The 14,821-nt window shown below is 40.6% G+C and overlaps 1 protein-coding gene across 1 annotated transcript; it reads right to left on the bottom strand.

Moving 5' to 3' along the window:
* Window positions 1-1,102: 1,102 nt before the first annotated feature.
* LOC141018953 (ubiquitin carboxyl-terminal hydrolase 31-like) lies at window positions 1,103-13,944 on the bottom strand. The gene is made up of 16 exons (XM_073493707.1): window positions 12,940-13,944; window positions 12,629-12,763; window positions 12,163-12,257; window positions 11,975-12,067; window positions 10,894-11,029; window positions 10,359-10,506; window positions 10,095-10,275; window positions 9,502-9,613; window positions 9,193-9,287; window positions 8,172-8,249; window positions 6,728-6,857; window positions 6,183-6,302; window positions 5,669-5,894; window positions 5,395-5,553; window positions 4,919-5,071; window positions 1,103-3,831 (listed from the first exon to the last, which is right to left on the bottom strand). The coding sequence occupies exons 1-16, from the start codon at window positions 13,462-13,464 to the stop codon at window positions 2,342-2,344; spliced, it is 3,876 nt and encodes a 1,291-aa protein (XP_073349808.1). The 5' UTR covers window positions 13,465-13,944; the 3' UTR covers window positions 1,103-2,341.
* Between the last annotated feature and the right edge of the window lie 877 nt (window positions 13,945-14,821).

A 14,821-nucleotide genomic window follows, 5' to 3' on the forward strand; every position in this document is an offset into this window, starting at 1 on the left:
ATGTAAACCCGGTAGATGCTACAGAGAGAGAATAAGAGGAATAGGATTATGTTAATGTGTGAAGTAAAAACTACTTTCTAATGCTTGGATATCAATGATATAACCACATTCATTCGTTCAAAACATACACTATGCTGGTATCTAAAATATGAATATTGCAATTGCAGGTGGGGTAATTCTACAATGACAAAGCTGATTGTTCAAAACGAGACCAGCGAGCATCATGACAGCTGCAGTGACCGTATCCTGCCTCTGCTTCTATCATTTTACTGCGAAAGAAATATACTGTGCAGTGTTTGACGGTTGAGATTATTCAGCCTACATATCAGTATACGGACAACAACTTCTCAGAGACAATATAAATGTAGTTCAACTATTAATTAAATGGCTCGTTATCAATACTCTGTTTCAGCCCGATGAAGAAAAACATGGCAACGTGTTGTCTTCTCCAGTGAGGTACCACAGGTTATGATAAATGCTGCCGACAGGTGTCTGGTTCACTGAAGTGTGTGGTCACAGCTCTGAACATCAGCATTTGAAAATATGCTCATTTAAGAAACATCAGTGCCAGAGGAGCATCGGTCTGTAACAGCACCATGTGTAGTAAAGAGGTGATTTCTTCAAATGACCCCTGAAACATTGAGATGAATGTACCCTTTTACCATATCAAGTCTAAGGCCTGTTGACTATACTTTACGATATGTCTTTCACTCATGAACAGACAACGTAGTAAAAATGAGATAATTACATTGTTAAGTTAGTGTGTATTTATATATATGACTGTTCTGCGTAAAAGAAAACTACTTTATCTATACAAAGTGCGAACAAAACAACATTCCTACTCAGTGATGCATACAGTAGTAGACTACAATGTTGCCAAAGGCAATTACTTGTTTCCATGTACAGCATTGGAAGGCGCTTAAGATCATTTTCATCTTGCTCATGGAAAGGAAGAATTTAGTTATATACCATTTACTTTGTCAATATCTGTACAGACATGTATATATATATATATATATATATTTATGTATTTATATACTTTAAATTTAAAGGGTTTCATTCCAAAACACACCAGTCCTTTGAGAAAAAAAGACTGGCTAAAATACATTTCTATCGAAAAAGTATTAAACAAAAATAAAGTTTTAAAATATTGGAAAACGTGTCTCACTGTTTGTACCGACTCTAATTCTTCCTCATCTCAAATCCTTTTCTGTTTTGGTCCTTGGCCCTCCATCACCTCTGTGTTTTTATACTGTTTATGTTCATATTCAGGAAGGTTGAAGTCTTTTCAGCTAAGCGCCAATCCTTGATACTCTCTACATGAAATGTGAATTCACTTATCAGTACATACAGATTACTAATGTCTTTCTCCATATCTTTGACAAAAAATACTCATACTAACCCTATTAATTAATGCGCGAGGTGTTCAGAGAAAGTGTTTGAAAAACAGATTGCAGGTTCTAATTAAAACAACCAATGAGAACTATATTTCGGAATGAAACTCTTTTGTTTGTGTGTGCGTGTATGTGTGAGCATATCAACTCAGTTTCAGCATCTGTCCAGAGAATATTTTTGATGTTACGCTTCTGTTGTCACTGATGTGCAGTTTAAAATGTTTATAGGAAAGCAATGAGGCTTAGGCATCAACAGCCAGCTTATTTTCCTCTTAAATCTAAAGAGAGCAGAAATGCTACTCTGAAAGACAAACCATGCACTGTGGGTTCATACAAAGTGAGTATGTTCCTTACCCCCTTAATTTCAGCCTTTTAAATCAGGTTTTTCCAGCAGGATATTTAGCAAGCGAACTAAACTTACTGATTGCAGAGCTGCAAAGATATAACACAGCTCGTGTCTGAAGGAAAGATAATTGGATTTCAAGATTCCAACAGGGAATTCTGTCAGCTGTCATATAGGCCTCCAGTACACACAATCAAATAGATTGTGCTCCACAGCTGAATGCATATGGTATGCTCATGTACCCTCCATGTCAGAAATCATCTAATGTGTCAAGCCATCACCCTGCACTCCCCATTTTCTTACTCGCATCAAACCCATTCCTAATGCTCAAAGGTGTAACTGACAGTATATACTGTTTTAAGAACTAGATGATGCAGTGCAGGTGACGTTCAGTTTTTTTTAACTTTAATCCAGAACAGCTAAAAATACTCTGAGCTGGCTGCCAAAGTTAAAACCTCATAGTTCCCATATGCATATGATGCCAGAGTCAAAAGGAAAACCATAACATCAAAAAATGTCTCTTTACAAATACTCCTGGAGCTCACTGGAACTTAGGCACAAAGAAAATAGCTGCATTATGTAAGTTCAATGTACTGTGGCTGTATCATTGAGGCCTCTGTGTTGTACGTGCAGGAGATTGCATGCTTGATGACAGCTTTCGGGAAGATGCCATCCTCTCGAGAGGCTTCTTCCCGTTTGCGGGAGACTTGAGACTTACTTCGGAAGTGGAAGACTTGGATTTGCCAACGTTCAATAGAGTGCGACTGAGAGAGCTGGGGGGCTTGGAAGACGTCTTTGTCTCTGACTTCGTCTCACCTCCATGAGTCTCTGTAGATGTCTGCGAGGACACTGCATCTCCCGTTTTTCCCTTATCACCACTGATGTCCTTGGCCTGTCCGTTCTGCTTGCACGTCCTCTCTGAGGCTTTTTTGGCAAGCAGGGTGCTTTTTCCTAGATCAGCCGACCGGCGGCTTTCCCTTTGTCGGAGGGCACTCTTGAAGAAAGACAAGCCTTTTTCCTCAGGTTTGCTGCTACGCTGCAGGTCTCTGTTTGATATGCTGGGTGAGCGCAGGCTAGTGACTGAGGAGCTGCTGCTGGAGCTCCTTATTAATCTCCTCTCAGGTCGGTTGCTTTCCCCACTCTTCGACAGTGGAGAGCGGGCTACCAAACTGCCTCGGAGACTGTCGACCACGGGGCTCGTGTGCATAGAATCTCTGCTGAAGCTCCTTTCTACCAGCTTCTTCCGGCTGCTCGTGGAGCTTTTCTCATTGATAGTGGAATTCTTCTTTGACGTTGGCGAGGGAGAAGCTGAGGACTGTGGTGTGGAGCGGACACATGGCTTATGTTGTGGCGTCTCTACAGGATGAGTTGCCTCCTTTGTTTTGGAGGGAGTGCCACTTGGTGTAGAGGTGCTTTTCTTGGCATTTACACTCTTTTCTTTAGTACTGCTCGCCTTTTTGCCTTTCACAGGTGTACTGGAAGATGATTCAGAAGCGGAGGTCTTGTAGGTCGAGCACAAACGTTTTTTGCAGGTTTTTTCCGTCTCCACTTTGCTGGAACTCTTTGTGGAACCTGTGCTTTCTGCCTTTGAACCAAAACCTCCAATACTGCTCTTACGTTTCTGTTCTTTGGAGGGAGTAGCTTGAGTGGGGAGAATGTTTTGGTCAATAGCTGTAATCTGGTTGTTGTTCTCAGTTGGCTCATTTTTGGTGCTCTTCTTTTCCACTGGTGTGGGAGCCCTGCAGTACATCATGTCGAGGAACCGTTTGTTGTTGTCCTGGTCACTCAGGTTGCTCTCCATCATAGACAGGGGAGACCTGCTGCCAAAGTAACGTTCATGTCTACTGTAGCTGCCAAAACAGGACGTGGACACCTTGTCATCGCAGGCTTCTCCTATCCTCTCCAAAGGAGGAGAACATCGAGAGTCGAGGGAGAAACGTGAGGGCGAGTTGGATCGCATGTGCAGCTTTGCAGAGAGAGACCAAGAGGGCTTTATCCCACTGTCGCTGAAGGCTAAAGGGCTAGCGATGGATGACCTGGAGGACAAGCTCTGACGCTGGATGCTTCTCACAAAAGGGCGGACAGAGAATCCTCCTAAAAACAAGGAAACATTTTACAAAGAAATTAATTTTTGTGAAGGACGGTTAACTGGAAGTATCTTTGGCAACCCTGAATTAATCCAAATTAAAACAACATTTTTCAAGGCTATTAAAAACAAATGTATGCAATGCAGCATAAGAAAATTCAAAATTCAACCATAAAAAGAAAACCCATTATATATACCCATTATTTTTGAATTCGTGCCAAAAGATATTTCAGCAGCTTTAATTTAAGGGTGTTAATAATCAATTTGTAAGTAATTATGCAAATTACCTTATAATAATATATTTACTACTGTTAGGACAAGTAATGATAAGACAATTACAAGTTTAGGCACTCAAACATATTTGCAATAAAAAAGCTGGTTGTATAACAGAATACATCATTTGAAGCACTATCCACAGTGAGATCTGTGGAAGTTGTAGTTAAATATCAGTTTGCCTGGCCAACATATTTGGGGCCTGTGCAGACCCTGTATTCTCTACATTTATATTAACCACACACAGCAGCTCCAGCCAACATCTGTCTCCATTTGGACTCACTCAGACTGTGAGGCTTCCCACAGTACAGAGCTCTCTCAAGCATGTTGTCTTGCTCGCCCCAGTCACATGTGACACATGTCCTTGTAATATTCTCCCTCTTTTATGTTAAATTTTATAATTGGATTTTGGAGTTGACATTTGTAAGTTCAGGTACACTTCGTACAAAGGTTTGTGTTCCACATGTTAAAAGGTGGAACACACTAATACACAATGAAAGCAAAGCTGTCTCTATGGAGTATTTTCCATTCATCATTTGCGTCTGATGGTTCACCACATGTATGATGTTGTATATTGGTGTTGGTCCTCTGAATTTAAAAAAGTCTGGTCTCATCTGGTGGATGGATGAATGGTATTATTTAAACATATTTTTTAATCCAAAAATTAAAAATCAAAAGTTAATTATTAAGTTAGTGCTTCTGTTAGAACGTTGAGCCAAAATTTAAAATGAGTCAAAAAAAATAGCAGTTTATGTGCATCTAATCACAAAGCACCACAATCTGACACCCATAAAAATTAAATAAATACATGCATTGTCTCACCATCATCTTCACTGCGTTCTCCAGGAAACTCGACTGACTCAGCCAGTGATGCCAAAGAAGTGCGTCTGGATGAGGCCCCAGAGGCCAAGCTAGCAGGCCTACTGCCAGGTAACCTGTTGACCCAGTGGTCACATAGGGATGAACTGGTGGAACCTGCGGAAAAGTATTAAAAAACTCTTATATGACATTTTCCCCAAAAGAGTCTGACCTTTGTGGTCAGTACATGCACATTAAACTTAATTAAAAAAAGCAAAAGTCAAAACTTGTAATGCTTGACTCCAATTAATGTGTTTACATTGGTTGCTCGACATTCAAATGTTAGTTTGTCTCAAGTATTCAAAGTCAAACCCAAATTGTCACAATGTCACTGCTGTATATTGTATCTTTGTACTTTCATTCTGTATTGATCGCAATATGACTTGAATTATGAATACGTATGGTAAATATAGAACTCAGGAAAGGAAATAAAAGCTGACCAGCAACAGAGCTGTTGGCCGACCACGAGGGAATAGCTGTCCTCCGCTGGTAGAACAGTATATAGGCCGTCTGCTGACACACGTCATCGTCAGCTACTGGTGAAACCTCACTGTCATCAAAGCAGTACCACTGACCATCAATGGAGTTCTTACAGTAGGCTGTGAGGGCAAAGCGAAGGAAAGAATGGGTCAAAATTGATAATCAACACATAACTATACAGTCTATTCTATTTCCTGATAATACAACCTTTGAATCAATTGTTGATATCATTACCTGTGTAGTGGCCTCCGTGCATGTTCCCGTGGTGGTTGCACACAGCGTACAGGTCGTACAGGTAGTCATCTGGATTTCTTCCCAGGCCATATGGCCGTCTCCATGGCGACCAATGGGAAGGTAAACTCCAGCTGCTCTGGCTTCTCTTCACCACATGAGGTGCCATGTCCATGCCCATCAGCGGGAACCTCACCATGTTCTGCATCTTCACCCTCCGATCCCCCTCCTGGAACAAGATAAAGAGATCAGCATTTAAATTTATTCAAGCTCTTGATACTCAGAAAGTATTCGAATCATATTCAGGTTTGTTGCATTGTAGATGTTGTCATATGGTACATTTTCCCTTGGAGTTTTGGTGCACAAAAATAAACACAGCAAGTAGAGAAATATATAAATTTGTGCAGGAATGTGCAAAGTATTCACCAGGGGATGTAATACAGTTCACATTGGATCTAATGGTTTCTATTATTATTATTATTATTATTTGAACAAGTGTTTGGTTGAGCTGACATACCTGTCTGAATCTCTTGAGATGCAGTATGAGTACGTCCGGCAGCGTCCATAGGCTGAGCTTGATGCGGCCCTGCTGCAGCTGCTTGCAGTGGGGACAGCGCCAGGCATCGTCTGGGGCCAGCTGAAACACACACACCACCAATCAAGGACAAGCTCCAACCACACTGCTTATAAAAAAGGCCTCACACAGGATGAGGCCCAGAGTTTTGTGCTCGCTTCTCTCTATTCCCCCTCCAGAGCAAGCGCAGGCAAGAAAAACCACAATGCATATGTGGGTCTGTGCTCAGAATTTCTGGTTTATTCCTAACATAGCATTAGGAGTCAAATGCACAGTAAAACCACAGAGAGTGGAAGACTGTTTGAACTTCAGCAGAAGAATAATAAGTGGGAAGAGAAATGTGAGACTATATTTCAAAATATACTCAACACTGACATGTGCCAAGGAAAATCTAAGATTTATTTTCGAACGTCAAACTACCGACAGTGATCAGTTCTGTGTGTATTTGTGTGTGCGTGCACCAGCTGTGTGTGTGGTCACAATGTTACCTGCTCCTCCTTAGTGTAAAGCTGGAAGCACTGAGCGAGAGTGCAGGCCTGTGGCTGATGATGATGTTCCCTGTGCAGATACACACTCTCAGCATCAGGAATGTACTCCTCCTCAGTGTGTCCAAACAGACTGCGGGAAACATGAAGCACAGTTGTCCATTCATTCAGCAGCAACGTCATGTGACAATCAGAAAATCTCTCTCCAGAATATGTCCCCTTATATCAAAAAGAAATATTTAGTTTGTGTAATTTAGTTAAGTTTTTATAGTTTGTTTTTTTTAATTAAAATGGGTATTTGTCATGGGCATGTGCATGGGATTACAATACAAACACAACACTTTGTGAAGGCAACTGACTCAGTCATGTAGACAGCCTAGTCTCAGAAAACATGGACCAATGGCTCCTCATGCTTGTTGGTTTGACAAATCTAAGACATCTCCAGTTTATTTTTATTGCATTTGTTGGGTTTGTAAATACAAAATATAATATCGGTTAGTTTTCATTTTTTCCCCAAAGTCAAAAAAGTCTATCTATCTATCCATCTGGTTTTGAGTTGTGTTTTTCTTTAATAACCTTGCTGGGGTGCAGCAGCATTGAAAAGGGCTCAGAAAAGCTTCACAAACAATTCCTGCACAAACACGAACCATGTGTGCAGTTCGGTGTGTGTCTGTGTGTTAACCACACAATGTAGTAATTAGCTTAAGTGAGGAAATGTTGTTGATTGTGTAGGCGGAACTTCAGACTCCGGTGTTTACTTGGCTACAAACCACAACTGTTTTTTTACTCACACACATTTGTAAGTAGATTAAGGGAATTTATTTTTCAAAAAGCAAGTAATGTGATGAATAGCAGGGAATACAGTGGGCGGCACCTACATTCAAGGCTCAAATTAGGTTTAGTTCTGTAAAATAGCCCTTCATAAGTTCAACATGTGACTTGACAGTTTTTCTTTTCAGTAATCCTGCACACTGCGATGACTGTCATCATCAGTTTTCCTGAAATGGTGCCTTACCTTGAACTGTAAACTTGTGTCCTTTACTGACACATGACGGTGCAGTGATGTGTGGGCGAGATTGTCTTTGTTTAATTTGAAAAACAGGTACAAGGATTGGATGAGCTGACTGACCAACTGACATCTTTGTTTCAATAAATGATACTGTTGACACACGCAGCTACAAGATTCAGGCATATTATTTTTCACAAGTTTGTATATTCAATTTTAAGACTGCTTCTGTCGTCTCAACTGTGTTTTCTACTTAATAATTTACACTTACACACTTGTTAGCTTGCCTATTACACACAAAATTACATTCAATTACAATAAAATACACATTCGTGTCATGTCTACAAGGCAAGCTATTTTCGTCCTTTCATCCTGTGCAGAACAAAGATACTGCAGATAAAATAAAGCAACCTCTAGCAAATATTAATCTTTTTCACTCACTAGTCCTTGGTCTCTTTGTCCCACTCGACCACAATCTTCACATGTGGTGGCCCCCCTTGTCCACAGGACTTGTATGCTCTGCAGTGGGAACAAATGAAGACATAATCAAAAAGGGATTTTGAAACCCTTTATCTATGTGTGAAAAGCTTTTCTGGGAAAGGTTGTGTGCCACATAATCCATTTCAAATTACATGTAATTTCAAAATGGGGTCACTGTGAAGGAAATTTACTTTAGAGGGTAGCTAAATCCAATACGGCTGTAAAACATGAAATCATTTAGTTACTTGTAAAAAACAGACATAAGTTCACAGTTGAAATATATTTCTGCCTTTGGTTAGGTTATACAATTGTGTGCATAACAGAAAATATTTGTTATGAAAGCACATCCTGATCAGAAACAGGTTGGATCTCACTTTGATTTGTGCACCTCTTTGGAACAAAAATGTTGTGACTTGTTTTATTGTTGTGAACTTATGTAGGTGATACGTCAAACGTGTTAAACTGGCATTTTAACGAAGTCAAAATCATGTCAGGGCTTGTCAGCGAGGTAGGCCTATGAGAGAGCAACAGTACTGATATGTATAAAGAGAAGATGACAGGACGAGATGGATGTAATTTTGACCTCACCCAATTACCCAAGATCAGGCCTGTCTTTACCTTTGTGTGCATGTGTTTACGAAGTTTACTTTGATTTCAGCGGAGCTCACTTCCACCTCTCACTGACATTAACATCTAGAAGACTCTTGGTTTCAAATATCTACACCTCCCTGGATATACACTCATAAACTAATAGAGTATTTTAAACAAAGGTAAAGGTCTTTATGTTTGCTAGTAACGTTCAAGTTTTTCCACATTTCCAATATGAAAGGCGTTCCATCAGGAGATTTATGAAAGCACTGTGTACACAAATACATGCTGTGTTAAAGACAGGTACATTTGTGTAACTGCAAGACAAAATTACACCTCAGTCAAAAGGAACCACTATATAAATGTGTGATTGTCACGCAGAAGCAGAACTGACCTGTCCACAGTTGGGTGACACAGTGGTCTCTCATCTTGAGGAAGGAGGTAGGTGATACCAACAACGCCAACCACCCGAAGACTGAAAGGTCCAACCTACAAAGACATAACATCCTCAATACTTATATAAGACCAGTATGTCTGACTTAATAACAGGGAGAGCGGATGTCTATGCATGACGTCACTAATGGTAATTGCACAACAATTTCACTGATTTCACGCCTTTTTCAGGCTCATATTTGAAATACACATTTTCTTGTCTCTTCAGTACAATATTCAATATTTAAGTCCAGCTGCTTGGTCCTCCTACCTGAATGTAGACCCCAGGCCTCAAAAGATGACGCATTTTCTCCAGGATCTCTTTCTGTAGAGCATCCCAGGTCACAGTGCGCTCCATGTACAGTACAAACGGCAGTCCGAACCTAAAACAACATAAAGTGCGGAGCTGTTAGCAGTCATCAATTTCTCCAGGAACTTTTTCACAACACCTAGGGTGGACAATCTGGCCAAAAGATAAAATCACTATCTATTTAATTGCAATCTTTTTTCTCAATTTCGAGGAAGAGCCTTGTGACAAAATGTATCAAATTCGCATAGGCATCTAGTTGGCTACATCATTCTGTCGGTTTGTTTACATAGCGCAGACCTACTATGAGGATATGTGAAGTTTGAGTAAGAGGACATTAAATGCCACAGTCTCTACGAATCACCTCAAAAGTAGATTGTGTACACCTTCAAGATCAATAACAATCTAAAATCATCAGATTGGCCACCCCTAACAACACAAATAGCCCATCAAAGTGTTACTAAAATTTTTTGGGGAACTACAAAAAAAGTAGATCTTGTGTTGGAAACCCCAGTCTTATTATTGACAAGAACAGGAGAACATAAAATATTCTGTACCTCTTTCCTTGGTGGCCGCTACAAGCTCTGTTACACACCAGAAGGATAATTTTTTCAGGTCCCAGGTTTTTATTGGGTGATGCAGTCAAAGGCGTCATTGCCCCCTGCATGAAAGATGGCGTCCTGCTGATTTCTGTCCCATATTTCAAGTTGTTATGATTCAGGTTTGCCAGAAGACTTCCTGTGAAAGGGACGAACAAGTCTCCATAGATTTCCTTCTACAAATTTACTGTGAAAATGTGCAAAAAAGTAAGCATGATTTACCTCTTTTTGTGCGTATGTTTTCCAGTTTGAAGGTCTCTGGTGTCTCGAAGGCAAATATGGAGTCGCTCTCTTGGATGATGTCAAGATCGTCATCATCATCACAGAATGAACGATGAAAACCATCATAGTACATTTCAGTCAAAACAAACTGAAAAAGGAAAATAAAGAGTACATTTAAAAGATTTACACTAACAGCATCCAGATTCTCTTCATGTTTTATGCGGTTACTGGAAAAACAACACAGTCATCACAATATCCTGCTTTAACCCTCATTAATATTTACTCTTGAGGCATTGTATCCTGCCAGCTTCAATCAATGTTAGCAGTCAGTTGCTGTTGCAGCCCTAAGCACTACTGTGTTAAAACCTGTCTTACTCTCTAAATGTGCAGTGAGTCCACTTCATAAAACACTGGGTTCATGACCAACTGCTGGTCAGAGGTAGAGCTGGCTTTAGGGACGGTGTGCTAACATTGTGTGACTGTAACATAGTCTCACTGTGTCAGACCCTGAGCTGATAAGAGACAGGAATAGCACCTGGTCCATGGGGATCTTGGTCTCACGTGACACAGCATCTCTGAGGCGATAGACGGTGCTGTTGAGGGGAACAGCGACACCGATCCTCATGCAGTGAGAGTACTTCCCCTGGTAGACCACTGTCACATACAGGGGCCTGAAAAAAAACAGCCACATACATGACATATTTTACTAAGAAACACCATTTCTCACTATTTTCACAAGTTTTACAAACCAAACAATCAGTTGATTAACAGAAAATAACTATCAGATTAATCTGTAGTGAAAATGAATAATCAGTATTAGTCCTGCTCCACCTAAACTAATTGTAACAGTAAAATCCTGCTTTTACATCCATGCATGTGTAATAGTAATCTCATTATATACTATATAATAGTATAACAGTCACAGGATACATCTGTCTACATCTACATTTTTTTTTAATTATATAAATAAATTATATTTTCATACTTTTATTTAAGTAACATTTTCAATGCAGGACTTACTTTCAATTACTGCTTACTATGGGGCGTCTTTACAGTGTGGTATGAGTACTTTTACTCATACCAATTAATTTTGCAACTGAATATTTTTACGATATATGCAGTAGGGGGTCTGAAAATGTTGAAGACCCCTGTTGTATGATGTAAGATTATTTCCTCTGACTACACATATTTAACAAGTCTATTTACACCTCTAAAATGAACACACTGTTCCTTTGCTTTGAAACCATAAAGTGCACACTCCTCCCACACCTGTTAGCTGCCCCTCCTGCACACTCAACACCCCACACACTCTTAACACACCAGGTTACATTCCTTCTTCTGCAACTGCACATACTGATATTTGCATCAGAAACTTGTCAACACACACAAAGACTGATGTTCAATGAAAGTGAACTCATTCATTGTACTTCCTCAGAGAGTAAAAAAGAGGTAGAACAAGCTTTTATTTGGAAAGCCTTCTAAAGGGATTTTTGTAACAATATATGTTTACTTTAGTGATTACTGTATACAGCTTGTAAACTATTAATAATGGGTCATGAACATGCAAAAACCTGTCAACTGATCATGCTGTAGCACAGCTGAAGAGTGTAACTCACCGTGTGTGTGGCAGTGGGATCGGTAAGGAGATGCAAAGGAAGGGATCAAACGTATTGCTCTGCTTTTGGCAATGTGGGCAGGTGAGGGAAGACCTGTTGGGACAAAATTAAACCTCTTAATAAAGCAGAGACATTGTGTAGCCACACTGAAAAGAAAACATGGAACTTAAACTGGACATAAAGCCTACCTGTACTGAGCCTGAAAAAGTTCTTGTACAAACGACCCAGCAGAGAGGGGAGGAGATGGCCCCTCTATGCTTTGGTCATCTTCTTCAATAGGTGGCTGAACGAACAAAAACAGATTTTATTGGTCAGATTGAAAGGTCATAAACAATACCATCCTGTCAGGGTTTATAAGTTACTGTGAAAGTTGTTTATTGACTAGTTCCAGAGAATCAAGAGGAAACAAGACCAGGCAAGCCTCGCTAAGCCAGACTGTGATTGCAGTGAGAGACTATTTCAGACACCTGTGAGTTATGATGCAGTGGAACAAAATAGCAAAACCAACTGGAATAACTGGATGAGCAATAAGGCGGACATGTACAGTTATGACTTGGTTATGACAGTTGTGTGTGGACCACACATACATTCAGTGTTTCTCAATAAAACACCGAAATATCGCTTTAACAACCTTCACAAATCATCTAAATTCACCTTTATAGCGGGCCTGCTGTTGGGGTTCACTGTGTTGATGTCCTCGTGTACTCTGTCAAGCAGCCACAGTAGAAACTCTTGAGCATCATGCTGAGCGTTTCCCTTAAACTGGGTGGCATTTTTTGACACAGCATTCTGCAACAAACAGGGTGGCCCAGAGATCATAATGCATGCAAGGTCAAAACCTCATGAAGTTTAATTAGCTGCACATCCTAGACATCATTTGTCCCTGGCATTTTCAGCATGCGTTAGCAAAGTAAAATCTTCCAGAGGCAGTGAACCATTAGGATCCATACAGATGATGAACCTACCTTAAAATCCCTGCTATGCTGGGGGGTGTACTCAAACGTCCATAAAGCCCGCACCAGTCCTGACAGCTGCTCTGTAACTTCTCCTTTTGCCAGAGGACCCTTCTTCTGCAGAAGTACGCCATTTGTCTTTGGTTTGTCCTCATCCTGCTCGTCGTCTTTATAATGCTCCAAAACCAGGTACTCAGCAAAGAGTTCAGTGTTACTGAGGCACTGCAGAATTGCATTCATGAAGCAGGTGTTCCCGTGGTTTTTGAGACCTGACACTCCAGGAATTCTCTCACCAGACAGTAAACTCCCGAGATCCCCATCATCCATGGGCACATCTTTACTTCCAGATTTGAAAGTGGAAAATCCTCCATCATCTTTGTCATCTTCTGTTTGAACTTCAGATCCAAAGTGAGATAACGCTGTCAGTGTCCTGAGGACTCTGCTCATAAAACTGCCCACAGAGCGCACAGAGCCTCGCCTGAACAGCTTCTTGCTGAAGCTCGACTTCTTGTCCTTGGTTGCGGCTTTGCAAGACATGATTTCTTCTTTCACAGACGTACAACTCAGACAGATGTGTTGCGGAGACCGACAGCCATCTCACTGGCTGCTATCTGCTGCTCCATCTCAAAACATGTAGACAGCGATAACGCCAACTAGTTAACGTTAAAGCTTACGCTGCAGGCAGCATTAGGTGCGTTAGCTAACCTTTGCTGATAAAACCATTTTTAATGAGGAGTCTTCTTCTAAAGCATGCCGCGGCAGTAGCTTAATCTCACTTGTCAAATAACGTTAGCAAACCGTGCTCTACAACCTCGCTTAAAATACTGACGACGGCTACTTACATACCGAGTTGAGAAGCGTGACGCGAACATTGCTCAGGTCAGTTATTTCGACCGCAACTTGCTCCAGAGTCACCTTGTTTTTGCGGGTTTACCGCCCCGCAGCAATGAATCAACATCGGTTATGCTGAGATCGAAGACAGCAGTGTTAGCTACTTCAGCTAACGCTGACGCTAGCTACAATAACAACAAGACCAACAGAAACAGCAACAGTCCTCTCCGGCGTTGTGTCCATCTCCAAAAGAAACTGATAGTCCTCCGTGGTATGCAGGGACTGCCAGCTAAAGCGGAGAGTGTGTCCGAAATTTGGTTAACCTCATATTTGTCACATAATTGGAGGCACATTCGGGCTAAGCTACAAATAGCAGAATCGTTTTACTTCTTCTTCTTCGTTGTCTTCTTGTTTGTGTTGGCAGCTGGTACGCAGGTCTACACGCACGTTACCGCCACCTGCCGGACTGGAGTGAGAACAGCAGCCTGGCAGCCAGAAGCTCATTTAATGAACCTTTGTCATTTAAGTACTTTAAATATAGACCTAGCCAGCCATTTTAACTGTCAAATCAATAGTATAAGTGTACTTACTGATAAATTAGCAAATTATCCCCTTTTTAACAGCAACAATACTCAGAATCAGGAGAAATTTGTGAATAAGATATCCACAAAGACTGCAGTAGCCTGTGTAAATATGCAACTTTTTTATTCTGTTATTTTCAGCTGCAGACATAGAGCTGGGGTTGACATCACAGACACCAAAGACAGTATTGTTGATAACCATTTTATAAATCATGCTTGCCCATTTCCTGCCATTGCAGTGCATCAATGTATTAAAATAGATTTTAATGCTTTCATACTCACATGAGCTTGTCTTGGAGGCATCTGTGCTGTAGTGCATCTGAAGGTGATCCAGTACAAAAACATTACATCGTCTCACTCTTTTCATCATCAGTGGAATTTCAGTCATTTCAACCTGTATCGTAGAAACTGATTATTTAAATGCACAACTGCTTGTACCTGCTCAGTATCAGTTATTACTGCTTTATGAAATTAAAAGAAGA

The sequence above is a fragment of the Pagrus major genome, chromosome 23, assembly GCF_040436345.1.
Source record: "Pagrus major chromosome 23, Pma_NU_1.0".
NCBI lineage: Eukaryota > Metazoa > Chordata > Actinopteri > Spariformes > Sparidae > Pagrus > Pagrus major.